The sequence below is a fragment of the Rhinolophus ferrumequinum genome, chromosome 2 (genome assembly GCF_004115265.2).
Source record: "Rhinolophus ferrumequinum isolate MPI-CBG mRhiFer1 chromosome 2, mRhiFer1_v1.p, whole genome shotgun sequence".
Classification (NCBI taxonomy): Eukaryota; Metazoa; Chordata; class Mammalia; order Chiroptera; family Rhinolophidae; genus Rhinolophus; species Rhinolophus ferrumequinum.
The window spans coordinates 2,943,898-2,967,900 of record NC_046285.1 but is presented as its reverse complement, the minus strand read 5'-3'; the positions used below and the strand labels follow the sequence as shown (position 1 = coordinate 2,967,900).

General features: G+C 41.3%; 1 protein-coding gene across 3 annotated transcripts in view; it reads left to right on the top strand.

The window, feature by feature from the left end:
• SLC9A9 (solute carrier family 9 member A9) overlaps positions 1 to 24,003 on the top strand; it is a 530,083-nt gene that overhangs the window by 115,683 nt on the left and 390,397 nt on the right. For all 3 annotated transcript variants that reach the window (XM_033090158.1, XM_033090162.1, XM_033090169.1), the window contains exon 5: positions 23,335 to 23,450. In XM_033090158.1, coding sequence (XP_032946049.1) covers positions 23,335 to 23,450 — 116 coding nt within the window. The remainder of the gene's footprint in view (positions 1 to 23,334; positions 23,451 to 24,003) is intronic.

The window sequence follows — 24,003 nt, the reverse complement described above, 5'->3', positions numbered from 1 at the left end:
GGATAAGGATATGTTTTAATTCTAGATGTTGATAATTCAAATGGCACAACCCATCAGGTCATCGGAGCTGGTTTTTAAAAGATATCAATGATTCATTCCACTGATGCTCCAAGATGCTTTCTCTAAAAATTCCACTGATGTGTTTTTAAAGAAAGCATTTTATAAAGTAATTTCTTGATTGTTCACCTTTTATATGTATTTGGAAATGCAGTCTTATACTTGAGCTATTTTGGTTACACATAAAGATAAGACTTTAAACAGTTGTGTCCTCTTCTCAGAGCACTGAAAAACTTTTTTTTAATCAGTCAACAAATATTTATTGAATATCTTGCTATGTGTCAGACAGTGTTAATTAAAATTTGTTTCTCCTTTGTCATGTTAAAACTCTAGGTCTTTATTGTTGTTTGCCTTATAATTAAGAAGGTCGCTTCTCCATAAAGAAGAAAGAAATCTTACCATTTGCAACAACATGGATGGACCTAGAGAACATTATGTTAAGTGAAATAAGTCAGACAGAGAAAGATATCATACCATATGATCTCACTTATATGTGGAATCTAAAGAAAAGAATAAGTGAATGAACTAATCAGAAACAGTTTCGGAGACATAGAGGAAAAACTGAGGGTTGCTAGATGGAAGCGGAGGTGGGGATAGGGGAGAAGGTAGGAGATTAGAAAGCACAGTCAGTAACCAGAAGATGCCATGGGATTACGAAAGTTAATTTGGGGCATGTAATCAATAATGTTGTAAAGATTTTGTAGGGTATTCGATGGACACTTGTCTCATTAGGGAGACCACCTCAGGGATGATGTAGATGCCTGATCACTGCGCTGTACACCTGAAGCTGAAGCTGAAAAATAATGAATGCCAACTATAATTTTACATATATATGTGTATATATATGTATGTATATACTTACAAGAAGCGGAGTACAGCATTAGGAATAGAGACAGTGGAAATGTAATGGCTGTGTGTGATGTCAGAGGTATAGTGGATGGGGGAGGGGGGTTGACACAGTGTGAGGGATATAAATGATAAACGTCTAAGTATTAATTTGTTTTGTGCACATGAAACTAATAAAAAAATTTAAAAAAAAACAGGAAAAAGACAGATGAATAATATAGTTGATTTAAATCCAATTATATCAATGATTGCATTAAACATAAATAGTCTAAGTACCATAAATTAAAAGGCAGAGATTGTCTGATTGGATAAAAAAGCAAGACCAATGATACACTATCTACGAGAAACCAATTTAAATATAAATAAAAACGTTAGTTAAAAGTAAAAAAAAAAAAAAAAGAAGGTGGCTTCTTTTCTTACTATTCATCCCCCCCCCCCGATTACTCATGACTTTTTGTGGGGATGGGGATCTCTTATGTTCAAAATCTTCTATGATTCATCTCAATCTTCAAGTGATTATCAAAAGTCTCATAGATGCTATAAATCCAATCTTATTCAAGGAGTATGCTTCCCATGAGTTGCATCCAATATAGAGTCAACACTCTGAGAGTGCTGAAAATGCCACTGAAGTACACATTATCCACAGGGCCACCAACACAGTGGTCTAGCCTTCTCACTGGAAAATGTTTCGCCTTTGGGTTAACACGAAAAACATGAAAATTGTCATCTGTCCCAAATCCCCAGTGACCTATATACCAGATGTAGAGGTCCCATCCATCACTATCCTGACCTGATGCACTTAAACTTGTGGCAATGGCAAGTTTAGATCCCTTTATCTAGGACACCTGGTTTTAGAGTTTAGCATCGAACTATTTGTTTGCAGGACTCTGATCAAATTTTTGTCCTGACCTTGCTTTTCAGGAATACAGTTGTTTGTTTGTTTTCTGTGTATTAGTTTGTTGATTTTTAAAAGCAATCATGTTCCATCAATCACATACTCAGCGACACATATTATTTTTATCACCTAAAGAAGGCAGATGCTGAGACTCGGAGCAGAGTTCTGTGTCGTTGGGCTTATTTATCTGTAGGGTAGCAGAGCTCAGTCAGCCTGTTGGGTTGACTAGAGAGAAGTGAAGAGGAGAGTAATCATCAAACTACAGTCAGAAGACTAAGGGAAAAATATGGTAATTTCAAAGTTGTACAAAATAGGCAGCATTAGTAATAGCTAAAACTGACATATGGGATAAGTCTTACACAGGATCTCATCTTTCTATGAGATGGAGAGTTAGGAGACAGCTAAGTTCTTTGTGTCCTGAGCCCTGTTTGTCCTCAACAAATATTAAAATACCAATTATCAAACATAATTGAGCTTTAAGAATAGAGAATGGGTAAATAAACAGAAACAATGGTCTTAGAAAATGTGGCACAGAGACTAATTCGTGGCCACTGGAGACAAGAAAAGGAAATTCAAGAGGAGTTGGGGAGTAAAAAGAAAATGTTCCCTTCTCAAGAAAGGGGAAAAAAAGGAAAAGAAATAGGCCAGAAGATGTTGACCAAGCGGAGAGGGAGGGAAGCCTGAGTTTGAGTAGGACTGGGGAAAACCCAATCGTTGGTCCACTTGCTTGGCCTTAAGATGCACTATCAACTTTTATTATGCAGAGATGCGTGCTAGCCTGCCAGGAACTGTTGGATTCAGGAGGTAGGAGAGTGCTGCCAGACTTACATCTGGTAAGATTGCACTTTATTTCCCCATCCCACCCACCCGGCCATTCACCAAATTCCTTGACACTTCACATGATACTACTACCATTCGTCACTTTAAAAAATTGTTGTGGCTTGCTGAAATCTTCTTAAAGGCCATTTTTTCAATAATATTTTGTTTTAGGTACTGACCAGTCAGAGTGCTGAGATGCAAAAGCAAATCTTCTGCTAAAAATAATGTTTTGCTGAGCTCTTCTTCTTCACCTTTGTCTGAAGTCCATAGGACCCTGGGTACTAGAGGTCACCTCAGAAAGAGCTTTCCTGTTTCTCTCCTTGCTCTGAGCTGCTATTGTGTGGGGATTTTTTCTCTCCTGCTCTCTTCTCCAACTCTGCCACTGCTGAGCCTTACAACCACTGCCATTCTGATTCTGTGCTTCACTTCCTAAGCCTGGTGTAAGGGACTCTAGAAAGCGTGGGTTGCTGGGAGAGTGTTAGGGCATGGGGTGGTTGGAACTTACCCAGCTGAGTTAAAGTAGCTAAAAGGTACATACTGTATGATCCACTTATATAACTTTCTTTAAAAAGCCAATATAATCTCTAATGATAGAAAGGAGATCAGTGGTTGCTTGGAGATGGAGAGGGGAGTGCTGGGAGGAGCATTTGTAAATGGGCACAAGGAAACTTTTGTGAGTAATGGATACGTTCATTACATTGATGGCAGTGATGGTTTCAAAAGTATATAAATATGCCTACGTTCAGTATCAATTATAAATTATCCCCCAATCAGGCAGAAACAAAAGAACAAAAAAGTTGTAGGACAAGAGAGAGGCTATGTAAGACAGAATATGATTCTTCACTACTGCTCTTCAAAATATAAATGAAAAGCAGCAGCCAGCTTTTGTCCTTATTCAGAAATCCCTTGAGGTCTCTGAACTCCTGTGAAGGAGCTTTGTGTGTGGAGTGTCACCTCTAATCCTGACTCTGTGTACACCTTTTTAATTTTTATTGTATTTTTTATTGTATAAGATAATAACATAGTTCAAAAACCAAACTATATCAAGAATATACATTAAAAAGTCTTGATTTCACCTCTCTATCCATCTATACTGTTTTCCTCTAGTAGGTAACTTTTATTAGATTCTTATATCCTTCCAGTGTTTCTTTACACATATATAAACAAATAAGAAAAATTCTTATTTTCTCTCATTACATAAAAGGTAGCACACTAACTACAGTGCTTTGCATCTTTTTCTCAGCTATATTTTGGAGACATTTCTATATCAGAGCACCTTTCTTTAAAGTTGCAGTGAATCTCACTGAGTGGACATATAAGTGTTTATTTAATCAGTCTCCTATATGGAATGTTTTCAACCTTTTATTACAAACCATATTGCAATCAATAATCTTGTACATATGACATTTCACATATGCTCAGGTATACCTATAAGATAAATGGTCAGAAGTGGGATTGCTGGGTTGAAGAATAAATGCATTTGTAGTCCTGATAGAGATTACTGAATCACTGTCCATAGAGATTCTATCACTGTTGGTTCCCAGCAGCACCATATGAGATGGCTTACTCTTCACAGCCTCAACTCAGTGTTTCAGCATCTGAATTTTTGTGTATCAGTAGATGAGACATGATCTCAGTGTGTTTAATTAACACTTCTCTTACTATGGAGAAGACCGTCTTTACACGTTAAGAGATGTATTTCTTTGTCTGTGTACTATTTATTCATGTCCTTTACCCAATTTTTTCTCTCAGAATGTTAGTCTTTTCTTGTTTTCTATATGTTCTTTCTTTTCTGAGAAAAAATTTCTATTGTGTTTTTTCTATATTAGAAAAATTCACCTTTCGTCTACATGAGTTGCAAATATTTTTCCCAATTTGTCACTTATCCTTTGAATTTTTTTATAGTGTTGGGTTTGTTTGTTTGTTTTCCCAACTGCATCTCTTTTAGTAGGCTACTACCTATCTTAGCTGCAGGTCCTGGCCCTCTCTGGTATGTATGATAGGTCCCAAATTTCTCCTGTATCTCCAGACTGCTTTGTGCTCCCTGAGTGATGATGTATGTCAGTCAGTTGATTCTGTTCCACTGCCCAGAGTGCCAGGGGCACATTCTCGTGGCAGGTAGGGCATGCCTTCCAAAACATGCTCCGTGATGCCACCCACGTAATAACTGAAGATAGGGGCCAGTTTGTTCATGGCACGTGCCGACATGCAGATCAGGCTGACCCTGTCCATACATGCTGTAACCCCCGGTTACGTGGACTCCCAGGAGGACGCCCTGGGCTGTAGTGAGCTCGAGCTCTGGTCCCCGAGGCTTCCTGAAGACCAGTCAGTTGGGAAGCAATGCTGCCAGCCCGGCCTCCACCGGCCACAGAAATGGTGCCCCCACCCGTTCACGGGTCACCGTGGCGGCAGGTGCTGGGGACCTTTTCAGGGTCCAAAATTTATATCTGGTGACCTGGACTTAAGGACTGAACTCCACATGAGTTATAGCTTCAAAACATTAAGGTTGTGCTTCCTATACCTAAACAGCCAACATGTTCTTCCCTCCGGCTTGTGCCTTCCTAACCTGGATCTAGACAAGAGACTTGAACATGAGAACCTGGGAAGGCACTTTTTAATACTCTGCCCATTTTCCCTCTAGGGCTACATGTGTTCCCCAGGGACAGGTGGATGGGAGGTAGGGAGCGGGAGAGAAGCTGAGAGACTGTTGGAAGCAACAGAAGGTGGAGATGAAAAGGGACGCTGGCTCTTGGCACTTACAGGGTATGTCAGGACACCTGTAAGCCTGGGAGACATTTTGAGTAGGCAGGAAAGCCTGGTTTCCTGACACCTCTCTCTGTCTGGGTTGGATTTAAAAAAATAAAACTCTGCATCTGTTCATTTGTCCTTTCCTCAGCAAGTGAGGCCTGAGGCATTGGCAGCCAAACACCTCCTCCTCAGGTGGCCTCCAACCTCACAGTTAGTTCTGACTGTGATTGCCAGGAAAGCGTCAGCAAAGAGAAACCCTGGGCCTCTGTAGAAATCTGTCTTATTTTTTTCAAATGATTTGTCTTGTGTGTAGCTATATGGATAGAACTCTTGGAATATTTGCCTCATAATTCCAGTAAAGAACCTAAACATGGCACATTTGTTTGTGTGTGAATATGTGTGTGTGTGTGTGTGTGTGTGTGTGTGTGTACGTGTATTAGAATTTTACAAATATCAATTAGGCTTAATTTAGTACATTCATCTTGAAGCCTTTTGAAAATGCTGCCGGCTATTAAGGTTAGGAATTCCAGCCAAGTATGAGAGAGAAAGTAATTATTTATTTAATTAAATAATTACTGGGCATCTGAATAGTGGGAGCAGTAGGAGAAGCAGTTTTTCAGTGGAGCGCTTCAAGGAGTCCCCGTGCAGGAGGACCTCTGATTCTCTGATTTGTTTAAAGTTGGCCTGCAGAAAGGATTACCGTGTTGGACAGACATACACTTGGGTTGATGAGTGAAAAATGGAGGGTGACTTCCAGAATGACAGGAAGACCTCCACCGGACTGGGATTGGGATAGTTCAATGCTACGACCACAGTATTGTTTCGTTTTGTTTTCATTTATCACAAATGTCTTCAGCAAGCAATTGGTTAGCTCCTCCTAAATGTCAGGGACTATGCTAGGTACTGAAGATAAGAAAAAGAATGATTTTTGGTGCCTGCCCTAGGGCACCCACAGCCTAATGACGACAAGCAAATGTTCCAAAACAACAGGTAAGCTACACCTACCCTGGAATCGTGCATCGGAGGAGGAGAGAACCTACCTTGGGAGACCCTGGGGAAATGGTGGGCAGGTCCAGGTGGCTTCCCAAAGATAGCAGGCCCTGAATTGAGATGTGAACTCGTAGGACAATTTCAGGTGGGTATCAGAGGGTGAGAGTGGTAGAGACAGAAGGTATTCCATATGAAAGTAACGGCAGGTGCCAAGGTACAATTTTATTAGCCTTACATGTTATTCAACAAGGAACATCACACATATCTGCACATATTTTATTTTCAAGTAAAACTATGGCCTCTAGTATTTCTCCAGTACTATCATCTTGGACATTGTTAATACTCTCACCGTCTACCTGATAGGAAGAACGAGCAATACTCAAGTAAAATAATGACTAGATTAATTAGGGCAAATGTAATTAAAAGCTGAAGATCCAAAATTCTATCTTTTGAGCTAATTCCTCTAGTTTCTGAAAGGGCTTACTTGAAAGCTAAAGAGTATGCTGTTGTTACATGGCTTCATCTGTATTTTTATTAAAGACATAAGGAAAGGAGTCTTTTTTCCCCATGTAAAACTCGGGTTTAAAGTTATAGTTTATTATCATCAAACGTTATGCCTGTGCATTTGGTGCCCGTGGGCTGGTGCGGCCTAGATGTCTCCCCACACAAATGGAGGTGCTTTGAGGGAGCTACAAGTCCTGCCCCAAACATCTCATAGAATAGGAGGTGGCAGGTCACCTGTCTGCATGAGGAAAACCTGAGCCCTTTCTCTGCCATGGAATATAGATTCCCACAGTTAGAACCTCTCAGCAATTGTGTATTGTGTTCTATAAAGAAGCAAATGTGAATGGGAAGAACACATGAAGAAATTCATGTCTGTGAACACAATAGCACGGATTTTTAAAAATCTGTTTAAGATTCAACAGCCACGTATGGACCTGCCTACTGTACGCAAGCATACCATCTCTTCTGGCTAGTATTGGTATCCTAATTGTTAGAGGTGACGGGCAGGCTGAGAGGCCAACTGATCCTAGTTTAAACAACTACTAAACAGTAGTGCTTGTAATCAAATCCAGAGTTTCTGGCTACAAGTCAAAGGCTCTTTGCCCTGTATTCAGTTGTCACCTTAAAACTCAGAAAGCAAGGTCCTAAAGGAATGGAATTCATGATTAATAATTGTTGACAAAAGAATGAAGGAAAGGGCATTTTCAGTCCATGAGATAGATACCCCCTGGGTGTGCTGTGATTCAGGTGAGCTGCTGCAGAACTGAGCCTGGTCACCAGTAGGGGTTCCACGAAGGGCTCCAGGACCACCCAGAACCTGCCTGTCCACAGGGGAGATGGGGTGGGAAGCTGTCAGGACCCAGACGTGTCACTCCTTGAGGCATTCAGGGCTGGTGCAGCAGGCACATGACTGAGTTGATCCGCCTTGCTGGCACACAACTGCCTTTGGTTCAGCCTCTGATTCCACAACAAGGGCAGAAACGTTCACTCTGGGTGGACACTACTGGTGTTAGAGATACTGTGCAACAAAAACGTGAAAGAATTATGCAAGGAAAACATTTTCCCCTGAGTTTCTTCTCAAAATCTTATCTGTGGCGGGGGGGGGGGGGAGAAATATGTAAGAACAACAGAAAACTTTAAGTAAACAGTGTAAGTTAAACCAGTAGGTGAGCCTGCACGTCCAAAGACTGCAAGGAGGAAAAAAGGGGTCATTTCAGGTTTATACTGTTCTCTCTGAATGTTTCTTTTTTGTTCTTAATGTTTTCTAGTCAGAGGCTTGTACACTTGCCAATTCCTAATAAAGGCTTAGGTGGGATGCACTGTCTTCTTTTTTTTCTTTAGCTTCAGTCATTCTTTTCTCTCCTGTTTAACTCCTTGTAACCTATTTGATCTTCACTTCTGTGGCTTGAACTTTTCAGCACCATTTGGATCCTTCCGTCCTGACTGAGCAAGATTAGCTGCTTAATTCTTACCACTTGTGAATACTGTGTCCACATTGTGAAGTGTGGACCTACTAATCCTGCTACGGGTTATTCAACTCTTCATTTTTGCTTTCCTTGTCTGCAGACAGATAGGGCCACCTTGCAACAGAAGTGTGTTTTTTGTGGCCTTGTTTCCATCCCCAGTGCCAGTGACATAGCTCTCCAAAATAGAGCATGTGTTGACAACTGAAAAGCCTTTACTGGAAGCAAAATGCTCCTCCAATAAACAAATGGGGTGCATCTCAGTTCAAACTAGTGTATCAGAACCCATAGACACACGTGCAAAGAGGGATGAGGCGGGATGTAAGAGGTCAAGACCACCTCGACGGCAGAGCGGTTCAGACTGCGGCGAGGTGGAGAGACACCCCATCTGAAGCAGGCCGCCAGCCTCCACTCAGCGCCGATGAGTTGTTTCCATGAGGGAACAGTGGTCCAACATTGCTGGATCTTTTCATTTTTCCAAGAGAAGCTCCTAGTCTGAATCTTTCTGTGTAATCTTTTACTGTTGGTTTAGGACCTGTTACCTGAAGTGTGGTCCGCTGACCAGCAGGATGCATATCACCTGGGGATGTATTAGAATTCAGAATCTCCAGCCCCGCCCCAGACCCAATGAATCAGAGTCTGCATGTTAACAAGATCCCTGAGCGATTGCGCTGCACCTCAGAAGCTGAGAAGTGCTGGTATCTACAGAAGGCGCTACTTTGTGTAAGGACATCCCTGATGTTCTGGAGGGGCCCCACCATGGCACGCCCACCCTGGGAGGCCCCAGAGGGGGTTTCCTCTAAGAGCTCCAGATTGTGAAGCAGCCAAAGGTGGTGATTCATGTGCAGTCCTCTCTCCCTCACCTCTTGCCCATGCCCCTTCGCCCTGTTCCAGGTCTTACCAGTTGTGGTCAGTGCAGATATTGCTGTTGTCCCCCTAAGACCTCCCGGACATCCAAACCAACAGGAAAAAAGCCACATAAGGGCTCTTACACTTTCACTCTAGAATTCTCTCCTTCCTTCTGCCTGGGCACATTCCCTTACTCACCACTTCCCCCTTGGTCATCATCTTGCTTGTTTGTTTTCATTTTCTTTGTTCTGCCTCAGCCTTCATCCACCAGCATTTAAACTGGAAACCCCATTCTGGGCTGATATTTTTTAGCTGTGACCTTGTACTCCCTTAGGATGCTGTGTGTCAGTGTCCTTTCTCTTCTTGGTTCTCTCAAACTCCTGACAGGAGAGACTTGCCTGAGCTCTGCACAGGCTCCCCGACCAATGGCAGCCACTCTTCCCCACTTGTCTGGAGTCTGAGATGAGATCCTGTAAGTAATCTCTTTGATGTGAACTGATAATTAACAGATAATACTGAATAAGAAATTAAGTATGTGGTTTTTCTAAACTATCCTGACATTTGAGCCTTGAATAAAAACCACCACTTCTCTGTTGAAAAGAACTTAAGATAATACCTACGTCACGTTCAGCTGAGTCGCTATGGACTGTGATGGCTGGTATGCAGTGAGATAGAAAATGACTTAATCTTTGGAGTAGGAACCTCACTTCTGAAAATACATTTCACTGAAGATAACTTCTTTGGCAAATAATCTCTTTGTGAACTGTATTCTGCCGAGCAATGTTTTGATGTCATACATTCCCCAGCCTCACTGTGATAGTGAGAGGACAGTATATGCTGCCCTCCCTTCTTGGACTTTCAGTGTAGGAGTCCTCAGTCGGGGATGGTTCTGGTTACTAACCTTGGCCTTCCTCTGCACCTCTCCTTCTGCCCCTCCCTTACTGACTCTCTTACTTTATATATAGCCATTGAACGCCAATATGTAGGTGCTCTTGGGGCCTGGGTATGGCTAAGACAGAGATGGTCCCTGCCCTCTTGGCAGAAAGAACAGACATTAGACAATCAATTACACAAATTAATCATTTACTCTTCTGGTGAGTGCTGTAAACAAGTATAGGTATTATAAAATTTCTATTTGGCAGATATGATTCTTGCAGGAGAGTCCAAATAGTTTCCTTGAAAGAGTGATGTTTTAGGACTATTTAAAAGATGTGGGCAGGACAAATAATATGGAGTTCATAAAGAGTACTCCAGTTTCTCAAGTGGGGCACCGTTGACTTAAGTGGGACTAGAATCTGGAGGGAGCTGTGTGGACAGGACCAACTGAATGGAGCTATGACCTTTGCTTGAAGGACAAAGAGAGTTAATTATGGACTCTGAAGGGATGGAACTGAAAGAAAAAAGAATAAATACCCCAGCGATACTCTTCTCTCCTACTCTAATCTCTTGCCAGTGTCCTCTTACCCACATTGGTCAAATCTAACTAAAAGCCAGGGGATTAAGGGAGTCCATTGATGGAGCCCATATAGGTCAGCCTCTTGGGGCACAGAGCAAGGTGGAAAGGATGAGGAATGGACCTGGAAAGGATTAACCACCACAAGTATTTTGCATTTCATTTAAAAGCAATGGGAAATCATGAAAAGATTTTGAGCATGGAAATTCATGGTCAATTGTGTTTTAAAATTACTCTGGCCATGCATTGATGAAAAGTGAGGGGATATCGGGGACCCTTTCAGCAGGCTTGGAAATATCCAGAGATGTGGTTTTAGCCTAGACTGGATAGTGGATGTAACTAAAATCAACTCAAGAGGTGAAATGTCAGTGCAGATGGGTTGCGTGTGGGACAGTGGACTACAGTAATGGGGTAAGGATGTCTCCAAGATGACCTTCAGTTTTCTGGGAGGAGTCGGTGCCTTTGCTAAGAAAAGAGATGCTGGAGTAACACCAGGGTTCTGGATAAGACCCTGTGTTCAGGATCAGAGCTAGTGAGCTTAAGGTGGCTGCAGGTCATCCTAGGAGCCCAAACAGAGCCCGTGGTGTCACGTATGGTAGTCAGCCTGTTGGACATCCTTTTTACAGTCATCTGGGAAGGCAAAATGAGTTGTTCGCCTGTCTTGGGGAGTTAAATGAGTTTTATGAATACCTCCTCCCGTATCCTGGGAAGGGTGAGGTATTTGACAGATACAAGGATAACTTCATTTGTTCACATTCTAATCCCAAACTACGCATTTGTGATGATGCTGCTGTCAAGTTAGGAAGAGAGTGCTATTTAATAACATCAGTTTCTGGGGCCAGATTTTACATCCTGTCAAACTTGTCTTTATTTTTACCTTGATAACTAACTAAATGCTAGAAAATATTGTCAATTAGAAAGTTTTCCATCCTCTCTTGGTGTTCGCTTTTTTTTTCTTCAGATTTTTATAAAATTGTAAAGTTTTATAGTTTTAAATTACCTTAAAATTAATTGAGTTCCATCACCCAAATTCAGTCCCTCAAGTAACTGGTATCCTGTCTGTAGAATACTTAAGGGATGCTGAAATGACTCCAGGGAAAGAAACTCACTGCCTCCCAGAAGAGCACATTCCCATCGCATTCTTTGGACAGTTGTTCAATAGGTTGCTCTGACTCTTTGTAAAGTTCACCCCCTCCCCCTTTTTTGTCCCCTGACTTTCTAAATCCTCTTTCTCTCAACCTCATGGCCACCCTCAGTTCTAAACTCTGGGTGCCATGTTGCTTCTTCGCCTTCTCTCAGGCAGCAAACCCAACCCTACATCTCTCACCCACCTAACACATTTCTAACCCTCTGTATCTTAGGAGGTATTTTCCAAATGAGGTGTTTTAAACAAGACACTGTTTTAGCTGAGATCTGTCCAATGTTAAATACAGTGGCATTAGTATGTCTCCATATCTGCAAGAATATACTTCCATTGATCAGGGCTCTTTTCCTCTGACTTCTTTTGCCATAGATCTGCTTTCTCTTATCATTTTCCCTTGCCACTCACTTCACTAGGCTTTGGAAATTTTGTGATACTGGTTTGAATATTTTCATTATGACTAAACCTATTAAGCTACTTGTGACTTCTTGGCAAGCTAGCCTGCACCATCTTCTGCTTGGCTCTCACCTCCGTTTTTCAGGGGACCTGAGATTAGATGTAATGGTGTTCAGAGAGGGGCCTTTCTGATGCATATCATGGATAGCACTACAGCCAGTGTGAAGAATTACTCTTTCCAATGAGGATTTGGCAACTTTCTATAGAGAAACTAGATGAAAATGTATGTTTCTATGTTGAAAACAACTTATTAAATGCTTCTCTTAACAGCTCCAAATCGAGCCTTTCAGAACTCACTGGTTCTCTAAGGGAGATATTAATGCTAAATGGCCCTTTGTGTTTCCCAGCAAACATGAGAGCTAGAAGAACGAAAGAACCCCTTGAGTCAGCTGTGATTCTCTGGTATTAACACAAAAGGAGGACTATTATTCTGTCCATGTTATGAACAAGGAAACTGAGTAAAAGGTGAGATTGGTAACTTGCCTGTGGTCAAAGAGCTAGAAATCGGCAGGGGCTTGCCACATCAGATTGTAGCAGTCTGTTTACTTCCCTACGTACCCAGACAGACTGCTCCTTATCTTTCTTCCGTTTTGTGCCCAGTGACTGGCAGAGTACTGGGCATCCCACAGGCACTCAATGAACAATGTGTGTTATGGCTTAATAAGGACTCGTGATTCTTCTTGCTCTGAGCATCATTTGTATAAAGAAGAAGGCACTGTGTTCTTAATGATGAAGTCACACTTGATGATAGCAGGGGCGTTGTTCTCCAGAGGAACAGTTTGTAAGAAATCAAACTATTACATTTTGGCGCATTTACTTGGCCCTTGTCTGCAGATGGTTCATCCCGCCAGGTTCTGTCTTATACTGGATTCAAAGCCCATTCAACTCAAACCACATGGGGATATACAGAACTGTCTACATTTCAGTTCAATGCCTAATACGATAAAGCCAGTCCACTCGTCAAGTGGATGGGCGTTAGTAGAGGGGAAGTAGGGGCACAGATGAAGAGTAAGTTATATCAAATTTCTGGTGTTGGATAGACCAGATGGCTGGGTGATTGGTCAGGCTGGCCCCATGTACATCCATCCATGGGTCTGGTCAGTTAATATTATACCAGGGACACTTGGGAGTAACAAGATTTAGCAAACCAAGTGACCTTTTTTAACAGATACCTAGTTGTGTTGCTGGGGTGCTGGGGAGCAAGAGCAGTGATTTCAAAGTTCAGGGTCTATAAAGGAATAATTACTTTATGGTAGTAAATATTTTATTGTTTTTTCATTCACTAAAACATTTTGGCAATTTTTTTCAACATTTGATGAGTGGGTAAACTCTGTATCAGGAAGAGAAGCCCATGAGAACAGCTTATCTGTTCTGAAAAGTGATTTGAAATATGGCAAAGGAAGTTCACTTTACAAGTACAAAGGAATTTCTAGTAACAAGTTGTATTACATGCATCATAAGCAAAGCAGACCATTTGAAGTGTTCCAGTCTAGATCTAAAAGTTTTCAAAAATATATTGGCATGTTTGAAAAAGAAGAATCAGTGCAAGGAATTCATGTTTGATTTTCATCACTCAGAAGATAAATTGTTCATTCTACCTTGTCACCAATACTGGTAATATATTTTAAAGCCATCAATCAAACAGTAAATAGTATAACATTCTAATTTGAGCTGAATATGTTTTAAACACCTAAATTATTTATGAGCTTGCTACTTGCTGCCAAGTTGATCTGATTGGGGAAAATGCTTGGAGTTGCATTTCCTTGTAATTTGCATTCTGTAGCAGCCAGTACTTGGCTTTGGGGTTCCAAACAGTACAGCTGAAAAATATACATACCCTTTGGGGAATACAGAAAAGAAGGGAAATTTTTCTGGGAATAACAAATTAAGCAAGTTATATTCAATTCCCATGTTTTATTTTCTTTGCTGAAATTCCAGGCAGCAGAGAATCAGTGAAAACTGCCAATTTTGGTGAAATCACTTCAGGAGAAAATTGGCATTTTAGTCTTGGCTCTGCTACCAACTGGGCTCCGTGTGACTCTGGCCAAGCCATTCACCTAGATGTGTCATGGTTTCTATGTGTCTAAATAGGAGTTCTGGGTTGACTAATTTTTTAGGTTTTGTTTTTTTCTCCCCATATAAACAACTGATTCCAAACAATGTTTCAGTTTCACGAGAAAAAGTGGCAGAGCAAAGGCTCTGGGGTGCTGGATAACAGGCCTCTGAGCTCCTGTGGAAGTTATTTCATCTGTGAAAGAGAATAATGGACCTCAATTTTATGCACCTCTCAAGAGGGGTGAGAGCCAATGAGGTAGCAGTCCTGCATGTGCTTTTAGACGTGAGACGTGGTGGCCCAGAGCCTGTGCACACAGGGCAGCAGGCTCCTCTTGCTGCTTTAGCCCCTTGAGCTTCACACTGTGAAATATTTTGTACAAGCTTTCTTACTTGGTATTAATAAAAAATTATATGTGTGTATATGTGTGTGTGTGTGTGTGTTGTTTATAATATATGTGTGCACACATGCACACGCGTGCGTGCACACACACACATTTGTACAGACAATCAGAGATTCTGAGCTAATATAGTTCAGTCCAAAGCAAGGAACCCTGTTGTTTTTTTTCAAGAAAAATAACTTTAATATTTTGAAAAAATATTTTCAAAATAACTTTAATATTTTTCCATAGTTTTAAAATTAAAATTACACATTAAAAATATAATAAATATTTACTTTTTAACATTATTTAGGAAGACAGCATATTCTAAAAACTAATCAGGATATTGAACTTAATATTCTATTTTTTTTCTTTCCCGTTTGCATTTTATTTTATTTTTTGGGTTATTTTTATTTTTTTGTATTAGTTTCAGGTGTACAAAACAATGTGATAGTTAGATATTTACACCCCTCACAAAGTGATAACCCCCCCAATCTACTACCCCTCTGACATTGTATGTAGTTGTTACAATTCCACTGACTCTATTCCCTATGCTCCACATCCTATGACTATATATATATGTATTAAATTATAGTTGACATTAATTGTTATTCAGCTTCAGCTTCAGGTGTACAGTGCAGTGGTCAGGCATCTACACCGTCCATGGAGTGGACTCCCTAATAAGACAAGTGTCCATCTGACATCCTACAAAATCTTTACATTATTGATTATCTTCCCCAAACTGTCTTTCGTATAGAAACCTGTTGTTTTATTTACCTGGAACAGTATTCCTTTAACAAACATGCACTTTTTGCTAGTATTTTAAAAAATATTTTAAAAGAAAAGCTTGACAATTCCTTTTACCACTTTTGAAAACTCGGTAGGACTTTTCAATGACCAGCCTCCATGAGATCAAAGCAATCACACAGGTCTTTCCCTGTGTCAGGGAACAGGGATCTCCGTACCTCAGAAGGACGTCTCTGCAGAGCTACAGACACAAGCTTAACACAGCTCCCCGTTAAATTTATGTTTCAATAGGTGAGACATTCATCCATTCCCTCTCTCTCAACGCTTTTGCTTCTAAAAGGAGCTCCAAGTTGCAGTTGAGAGGTGATAGCACCTTGACTTCTCACAAGCTATTCAGTAATCCTTGTCTCTCATCTACAAATCTGCAGAGAGACCAAGTCAGCATGCAATAGGCATTAGGTGCTTATCCATGGCGATCTGTAGCAGTTGCATCTCAGGCAAGCTCCATTTGGAATTCAAAGTGAATTCAGGCCCCCTTGATGAGTTTCCCATCAGGCCTGAATGCACACAGACGGCTGAGTGCTTTTCCTTAGCCACAGCATCCTCATTTAGAGTCTCCTACTCAAGTGCAGCCTGGGACAAGCAGCACTGACACCACCTGGAAGCTCATTAGAAATGCAGAATCTCAGGCACCTCTCCAGACCTGCTGATCACCAGGTGGTTGGTCTGGACAGTAGAGACAAGCTGTGGTGATTTAGAATACTTGTTCTAGGTCCTGGCTACATATGGGAACAATGGATGAACTTTAAAGAATACCGATGTCTGGGTCCCACCTACGGAGATTCTGATATACTTGGTATGGGATGAAGCCTCGGCATCATGATTTTCAAAGCTCCCTATGTGATTCTAATATGCAGCAAAATTGGAGAACCACTGAATTAGAATATATAGCAATACACTCTGGAAGAACTTATAGTACTTGATTACCCAAATTTCACTGTCCAGACCTCCTGTGTTAGCATCCACTTGTTTTGGTGGCCCATATAACTTTTCCCTGCAGTGACCACCCCTGTTGCTCCCTCTCCTATCACAACTCATGTCTGATCCCATCTGCAATAAAGATTCGGCCCCAGTGCCTTCTTCCCCTTCATGTTTCTCCCTTCCTCCTCCAAACCCCGTATCACTTTATCTCAGCTTTCTTACCGAACCTGTAATTTTTCACTTAGTAGTCCAGTTATTTGCACACATTCCTTCTTATCTCTCCTCATCTGTGAGCTCTGAGAGGACTGAAGCCACATCTGAGTCATCTTTGTAACCCTTGGATCTAGGAAGGCTGAGTAATAGGTGCAAAGAATGCAGATTGGAGCAGGGAGAGCAGAAGGCACAACTGCCTAGATGTGCCGTCTTTCTTTCAATTAATCAGGTTAGATGGACACACAAAGAATGCACATGTGAAATTTAGGACCTGGATGACATACAGAACAGAGCTTACAAACCACGTTTGAGGATTAACAGTGGGGCTACCCTTTGAGAGAGGGATGGAGGCAAGAGAACAGTGATTACATACAGTGAGCACTAAGCATGGTATTCTGAAAGCAGGAGGAGCGGGACGGCCAGGAAATAGAGAGAGGTGAGGAGCTCAGCTTACTCAGAGAATGGTAGGGTCTGCACATCCCAGGATGCCGGCACAGGCGGACAAGCTTTGCAAGGGAGGCTGCCAGTTAGTGAGTGTGGCTGACTTCCACACTGCTTCCATCGCCCTTCTCAGTCTTCTCAGCAGTGATCCCCTTTCATCCCGAATGAGCCACCATGTTCCCAGATAGTAGACATGAGTGGATACGCAATCAGGATGCCTGGTTCTTTTCTCACTTATATACCATTCATCTTTCACTAGGTCTCTACCTCTTACAGCATGTCAGCATTGCAACTTATGTCCATTCCGTATTCAAGCTTGGGATTTACATCACATTTCCTCCAGGAACCTTGAAATACTTTAAAGATGGGAAACTTGATTCCCTGAAGGTAACTGCATAGGTTGCTCTAAGAGCAGGAATTAGTGAAGAAATGCAAGGGTGAGTGAAGCCTCTAGATAGCAAGCCCAGGAAGGTGGCAAATCGACAGGCAGTAGAGTATGTGGGAAGTGGACTCAGTTAACTTTATTCCAAAGGTTGCAAAGTCCCAGAGCCTTGGACCCCAGCCATGGTTAAAAAACAATATATTTCATCACAACTTCGTCTCTGCAGCCTTTTCATTCCTGAAAATATATGGTGGCCACTTCTAGGCCCACAGGAAGCCAGATATAGAACTGGCTTAACCGGAAAATCATGGAAGTCACGGTGCTTTCTGTACACTTTTACAGCCAAATTAAATGCCTCAAAGGGAGGTCTTCTGGGCCATTCCTAACCCTTAAGGAACTTGTCCCATTATGTATCATGTCAAAGACATTCTACCAATAATATCATAATTGGCTTTTTTTAATTTGGGAAGCTAAAGCAAAGATATCTTAAATTTTTTACTTAGTGTCCAGTAGTAAAATGTAGAAAGAAAAATGTGTTTAAATCTCAGTTCCATCACTCGCTGGGTTTTATTGTTTATAAAATAAGAATCATGATGCTGCCCAGCTGGTGGGCCTGGTATAGAATAGGTACTCAACAAATACGCAAATGTTTCTTCCCTCCCCTCTTCCCACACCTCCGTTCCTACCGCAGTCTTCTTATAATCTCAGGGCCAGAGAGTCTCCACCCAAGGACAGATAGATGCCTTGAGAATAATCAAGGTTCCAGGGTTGGTTGGCAACTAAGAGGAGAGTAGAGGCCAGGGGTAGGGAAAACTGTGGGGGTGTGATTGTCTTGGTGTTGGCTGTTAAAAAACAAAATTTTTGTGCGGCCAAATGTCATGATATAGGATTTCCCAACCTCAACATACACACCTGTGGCCCTGACCGTGAGTCCTCCCTTCATTGCTCCCATCCTCCTACCCCTATTCCATTCCCTAACCAGCCTCTTCTTTCCACTTAGGGGTAAAATAATTGGATGCAACCTCCCCCTTCCTCTGAAGCTTTTCTCCCTCCACCTCTTTCAGAGGAGAGAAGGTTAAGGGCAGGCAGTCTGCAATCTTCACAGTTCCTTGTACAAGAGATCTCACATAGGAACTGGACAGGGGTCACCACTACAGCAAAGCTGGGCGGGACTTCAACTCATCTCCCACGTTTTAATGCCCACAAGCCAGCGTGACTCCTTCATCCTTCCCCAACCGTCAATGGAACAGAAGAACAGTCTTGAGACTGGTGGGAAAAGTAAAATGGACCTAAGGAGTCATAGAGCATCATGAGATCTGAGCACCCGCTTCAGCTACAGCAGGCCTCGCAGGCTACTGGACTCCTTGGGGCAGAGCAGCCCGTACTGGGCGCTGAGGGAAAAGCCTTAACTGGAGCCACAGCTCCATCAGGACAGGACTTCTCCCCTCGTCTTTGCAGGGTTGGCAGATGGCAGCAATTCCCTGGATTGCCAAAGGAGGGGTTTTGTCCATTGGGTTTTGTACTGATTCAAGAACAAACCCCCTTCAATAGGAAAGGTTTTGCATTCCAGAAAAACAAATCAGTAGCTGGGACATCTGACACATAGATGGATTATTGCTGGGCAGCCTCCTTACTTGAATGTGTATTTCAGGTTCAGCAGATATGCCAACTTCCTCTCCAAGCCTTTCCTGAGTCTGCAGCTAAAGAGAGCTTCTTCTCTGTGAATTCAGTGCATTGATCTGCACCTCTCTAGTACACTTAGCACCTTCCGTCACGTGCTCTGCTAATGCAGGTGACTTGTCTCTCCTTCCTGAGGGTGGAAATCGTGTCTGATTTATCTCTGTATTTCTTAGTAAAGGCTTGTATGCTAGTAAAGTACGCGCGTGCATGCGCGCACAGAGAAACAGTGACAAAAGTGGAAAAGCATCCCTTTGATACCTGCAGGAGCCGATGGCTCTATAGACCCTCGAAGGCCCTTATAATTCCATCCAGAGTCAGGTTTACTACCTCATGGCATTCTTGACGAAGCAGCATTATCATTTGGGCACCCCATTTGTGAGTCCCCATAAAAGGTGAGCTTCTTCCAGCTCCTTCTTCGTGTCTTTATGACCAACTCAAGTCTCACCTCAATCCTCCTCCTTTATCTGGAGAGAGATCTGGCTCCCCTCATAACCAAACTTCTCAGAAAATTTGAGTTGCCTGTCTCAAGTTCCTCATATTCCATTGGCTTTTCACCCATTCCAGTCTTGCTTTAGCCCCGCATTTGTAACGACACTCAATAAAATGGCCCTCTTGGCAACACTCAACCCTGCTGATTATGCCCTTCTTCTTGAAACACTTTCTCCTCTTGACTCCTGTGGCACTCTCCTAGATTTCTACTCATGCCTCTGTTGACTGATTCTTGGTATTCTCTGATGTTTCATTGTCTCTCCACCATCTTCAAATACTGGAGTTCCCCAGGCCTTAATTGTGGGCTCCTTTCCACTTTATGTTCTCTTCAGACTTTCATCCACATGCAAGGCTTCAGTAACATACACCAGGCAGTATCTGCTTTCAAGCCTGTCTCCTGCAGACCCCTCATGGAGATCCAAATCTGTATATCCAACAGTCTCATCAGCAACTCAGTCTCAACATTTCTGAAATTGAACTTGTGATCCCTCCCATAAGATACAGTCTCCCTTCAGTGTTCCCCAGCTGGCAGATGTGTGCACGTGTGCACTCTATACTCTCTCCATAGAACTTAACCACAGTATTAATGAAATAATAAATTATAAATTAGCTATTAAATGTCTGGCTACCCCCCAAAAATGTAAGCTCCCTGAAAGGAGAAATTATGTGTATTGAAAATTATTTGTTGAATGGATGACTTAATGAGCAAATTAATGAACCCATGAGTGAATAAATGAATGAGTTTGGCTGGTAGACCTTCCCAATCCCATCCAGTCCAGCACTGAAAAATTAGGAGTTCTCTCAAAGAACAGGGACAGACAACAGGGACAGGAGGTGGGGGTGGAAGAAGTGAGTGAAGCTGACCAAAGGGTACACACTTCCAGTTAAAATATGAATACGTTCTGGGGATGTACTGTACAGCATGGTGACTATAGCTAAAAGTACTGCATTGTGTGGTGGAAGTTACTGAGAATAGATCTTACAAGTTCTCACCACACACACACAATTATGACTGTGAGGTGATGGATATGTTAACCAACTTTACTCTGGTAATTATTTCGCAATCTATCCATATATCAAATCATCACATTGCACACCTTAAACTTACACAATGTTATATGTCAATTTTATCTCAGTAAAGCTGAAAAGGGGGAATTTATGAGTTCTGCAGTGGGGTATTGACCTGGCACACATGCCCCAGGAAAAAAGAAAATGTGAGATTGACACTATCCATTAAATATGAACAAATATATAGGGAAAGATACTTATCCAAAGAAATATGTTTGGGTGCAGAGATCAGAAGTGTAGATGCGGACTGTAATCTTCCTATTGCTTCCAGAGACTGTTGGTGCTGGGTTTTCCCGCTGCACAGTGAGCTCTCGTAGCGACCTGTTCCCGTGCTTTCACAAGCAGGGATAAGACCCTCTGACAGTTAACGGGACTGGTCCACAGAGCTATGCCTCCAAACTGACAATAACTCTCCTAGCAACTCAAAAAGTAGATCTAATCATAGCTTGATCAATGCTATTTTTAAAAAAGAAGATGTATTCTTTAAAAAAAAATACTGAGATTAAGATGGTATACTAAAAATCATCCAAGCAAGTGAGCCTTCTGGAACTTTTTGTTTTGAAACATTTTTGCCACATGCCTTTAGGAGTGGAGCTCTAAAAGTGTGAAAGCAGCTCATGGAATTCAAAGTCAGTGCATGTGACCTAAACACTCCCTAAAGTAATTGTGCAGAGCGTTGTGTTGTTGGACATTCCCCAAAATTCCCTTTGACCCAGCGCCTTCCCTTAGCATATATGGCATCCTGTGATGCTCTAGTCTTTGAAGGCAGGTCATGGATTTCCATCTTTGTATCCTCCAGAGCAGCAGCAGTCTGCTTTTCAAAGAATAGCACTAAGTGGATGTTTGTTGAAATCAATGATATCAGCCATTTTACTTTTTATGAGGTAGTGCTGCTGTGCCCACCCGTCACTCACCACAGATTGACTCCTGGAGGACATCTCACTGAGGTCTGCCATCTTCACAGCGCTGCACACGTTAGACTTCACGGAATTCCCTCTCCCCGTTGACCCACCTCTTTCCTGTATCCTCAACCACCTGAAATACTTTCTGTGAAGTGCTGATAGACTACACCACTCTGTGGGAACACAGTGGTTGCTAATGGGTTCATTTTGTTTGCCTCCTAATTGATATGGTTATAACTAGTTTTTATTAATAATAATGAAGCAGCAATGCCAATAGCTACAATTTATAAAAGAGTGCCTGGACATAGTAGGTGCACACTAATTATTGGCTTATTATAATTACCAGTGATAATGACTTTTGTTAACAATGACCATATTGAGCTTGTACTGAAGTGAGCTTTTCTTTGGGGGGATGGAGGGGGTATTATCTCAAGGAAACTATTGGAATTATAGTTATTTTATATCCAGGAGTTGATTTGAAGAAAGTAAGTCATTAAGTTTCTTTTTTTTAAACAAATTGTGTGTGTGTGTGTGTGTGTGTGTGTGTGTACATGCACATGTATTTCTCCTGCTTTCAAAGCAATTCAAAAGCTTTATAGATTTGGTGGTTAATAGTGCAAGCTTTGGCATCCACCTGCTTAGGTTCATACATTTGAATGAACTTAGCTCCATCACAAGCTAACTTCTGTGACTTTTTGCAAGTTACTTAACCTCTCTGAGTCCTAATTTTCTCATTTGTAAAAAGAACCTGACTCATAAAATGCTGAGGATTAAATGACACATTGAATGTGTACTGTGTCACATGATAGCACTCACCAATGTATATTGTTGTTTTTATTATTACTCTTATCTAAAAAGAACTAGAAAAACAAAAAAAACAGTCACATATATTTTCGTTATATAGCCACTAATAACATCCTAGACTACATGCTTCTGATCTTTTTTCTGTTTATATGTATGCCTAAGTATGTTTAATTATTGTAAAATTGTAAATTATTATTTATTACCAGCTTTTAATTTGCTTAATCAGTTTACTTTTCTGCATGCAATGTACAGTCTTGTCTAGAGTATTAATAGTTGCATATTAGTCCATCATAGGTGTGTTCTACGATTCATCACTTCCATGGAGTAGGTTTGGTAAGCTTATAAACATTATAATCTCATGGGAAAACAAACAAACAAAACAGCTTTCCTTGCAAGATCAAAACAAAAGCATTTCAGGATTCATTTTCCACAGTGTGTTGCCGTTGCAGGCTCTCTCACCTAACAGTGAGTCCCCACCCACTTGGAAGTGTCCTGACATCGCAGTAGTACAGACTCCTCCATTGTGAAGTGCCTGGTTGACTGGGTGCCCTGTGAGTGGCCAACATCCTTCTCATTGCAGTGACAGACTAGAAATGTCAACCCTTTTCAGACATCCCTAGCAGACAAAACAATGAAAACTGAAAAGCAATCCATTTACAGCTGTCAACCCAGGCCCTGTGCATGTGAGCATGGTTTGCTATACCATATTTGACAGATTATTTTTTATATCCTTGAGATTTATCTTGTTTTCACTGAAAGATACTATAAAATGTTCTATTACCTTTTTCCAGGTGAATGAGTTGTGATATTTGGTAATTTGTGGCTTTTGTAATCAAGAGATTTAGATGGTGTACTGAGAGCCAGTGCAGCCATGAATTGGCAGGACAGTGTAACTTGTGCATGACACTTGTGATGGCATCGGCTTGCACAGGATTCAACTTGATATTTGAAGATTTCATTTTTCTCTTCAACAGGTTAGTTATGTATGGCTTTGTGAAGGCTATGGTATATGCTGGCCAGCTGAAAAATGGAGACTTCCATTTCACTGACTGTCTGTTTTTTGGTTCACTGATATCTGCTACAGATCCAGGTAATTAATTGCTCAAAAAATGTTTTCTTCTTTTTAAGAATCAAACATTTAAACTGAATGTTTCTGTAAGACCATCACTCTACTCTATATAATAATTCCTTATTCCTCTTCACATGCAGTTGACACATCTGTTAGTGATTACAAAAAAGAGAAAAGAAACAGGTGAATATTCTAATAACGCTCAAAAAATGGGCCTGAAAACAATTTCAGTAGTGGGAAGATTCTTTTAAATTTATTACAGTTTATTTCTTTAGAATATGTAGCCATTTTGAGCTACAGTCCTTAATTTTCCTCTATTCAACTTGTCTTCTTTAAAAAATGAGCTATTGAATTAAGTGGTAAAAAAAAGATATTTTCAAAATTATTTATGATGGATCTTTTCAAACATATTAAGAGGAGAGAGAGACTAAAAAAGAAAACACAAAAACTGTCATACACCCTTCAGCAATTATCAAATATGACCAATGCTTTTATCTATACCCACCTGTGCTCCCTCTTTTTGTCATTATCATTATTAGTTTGTGTAGTAGTTTATACAAATTAAGACACAAAC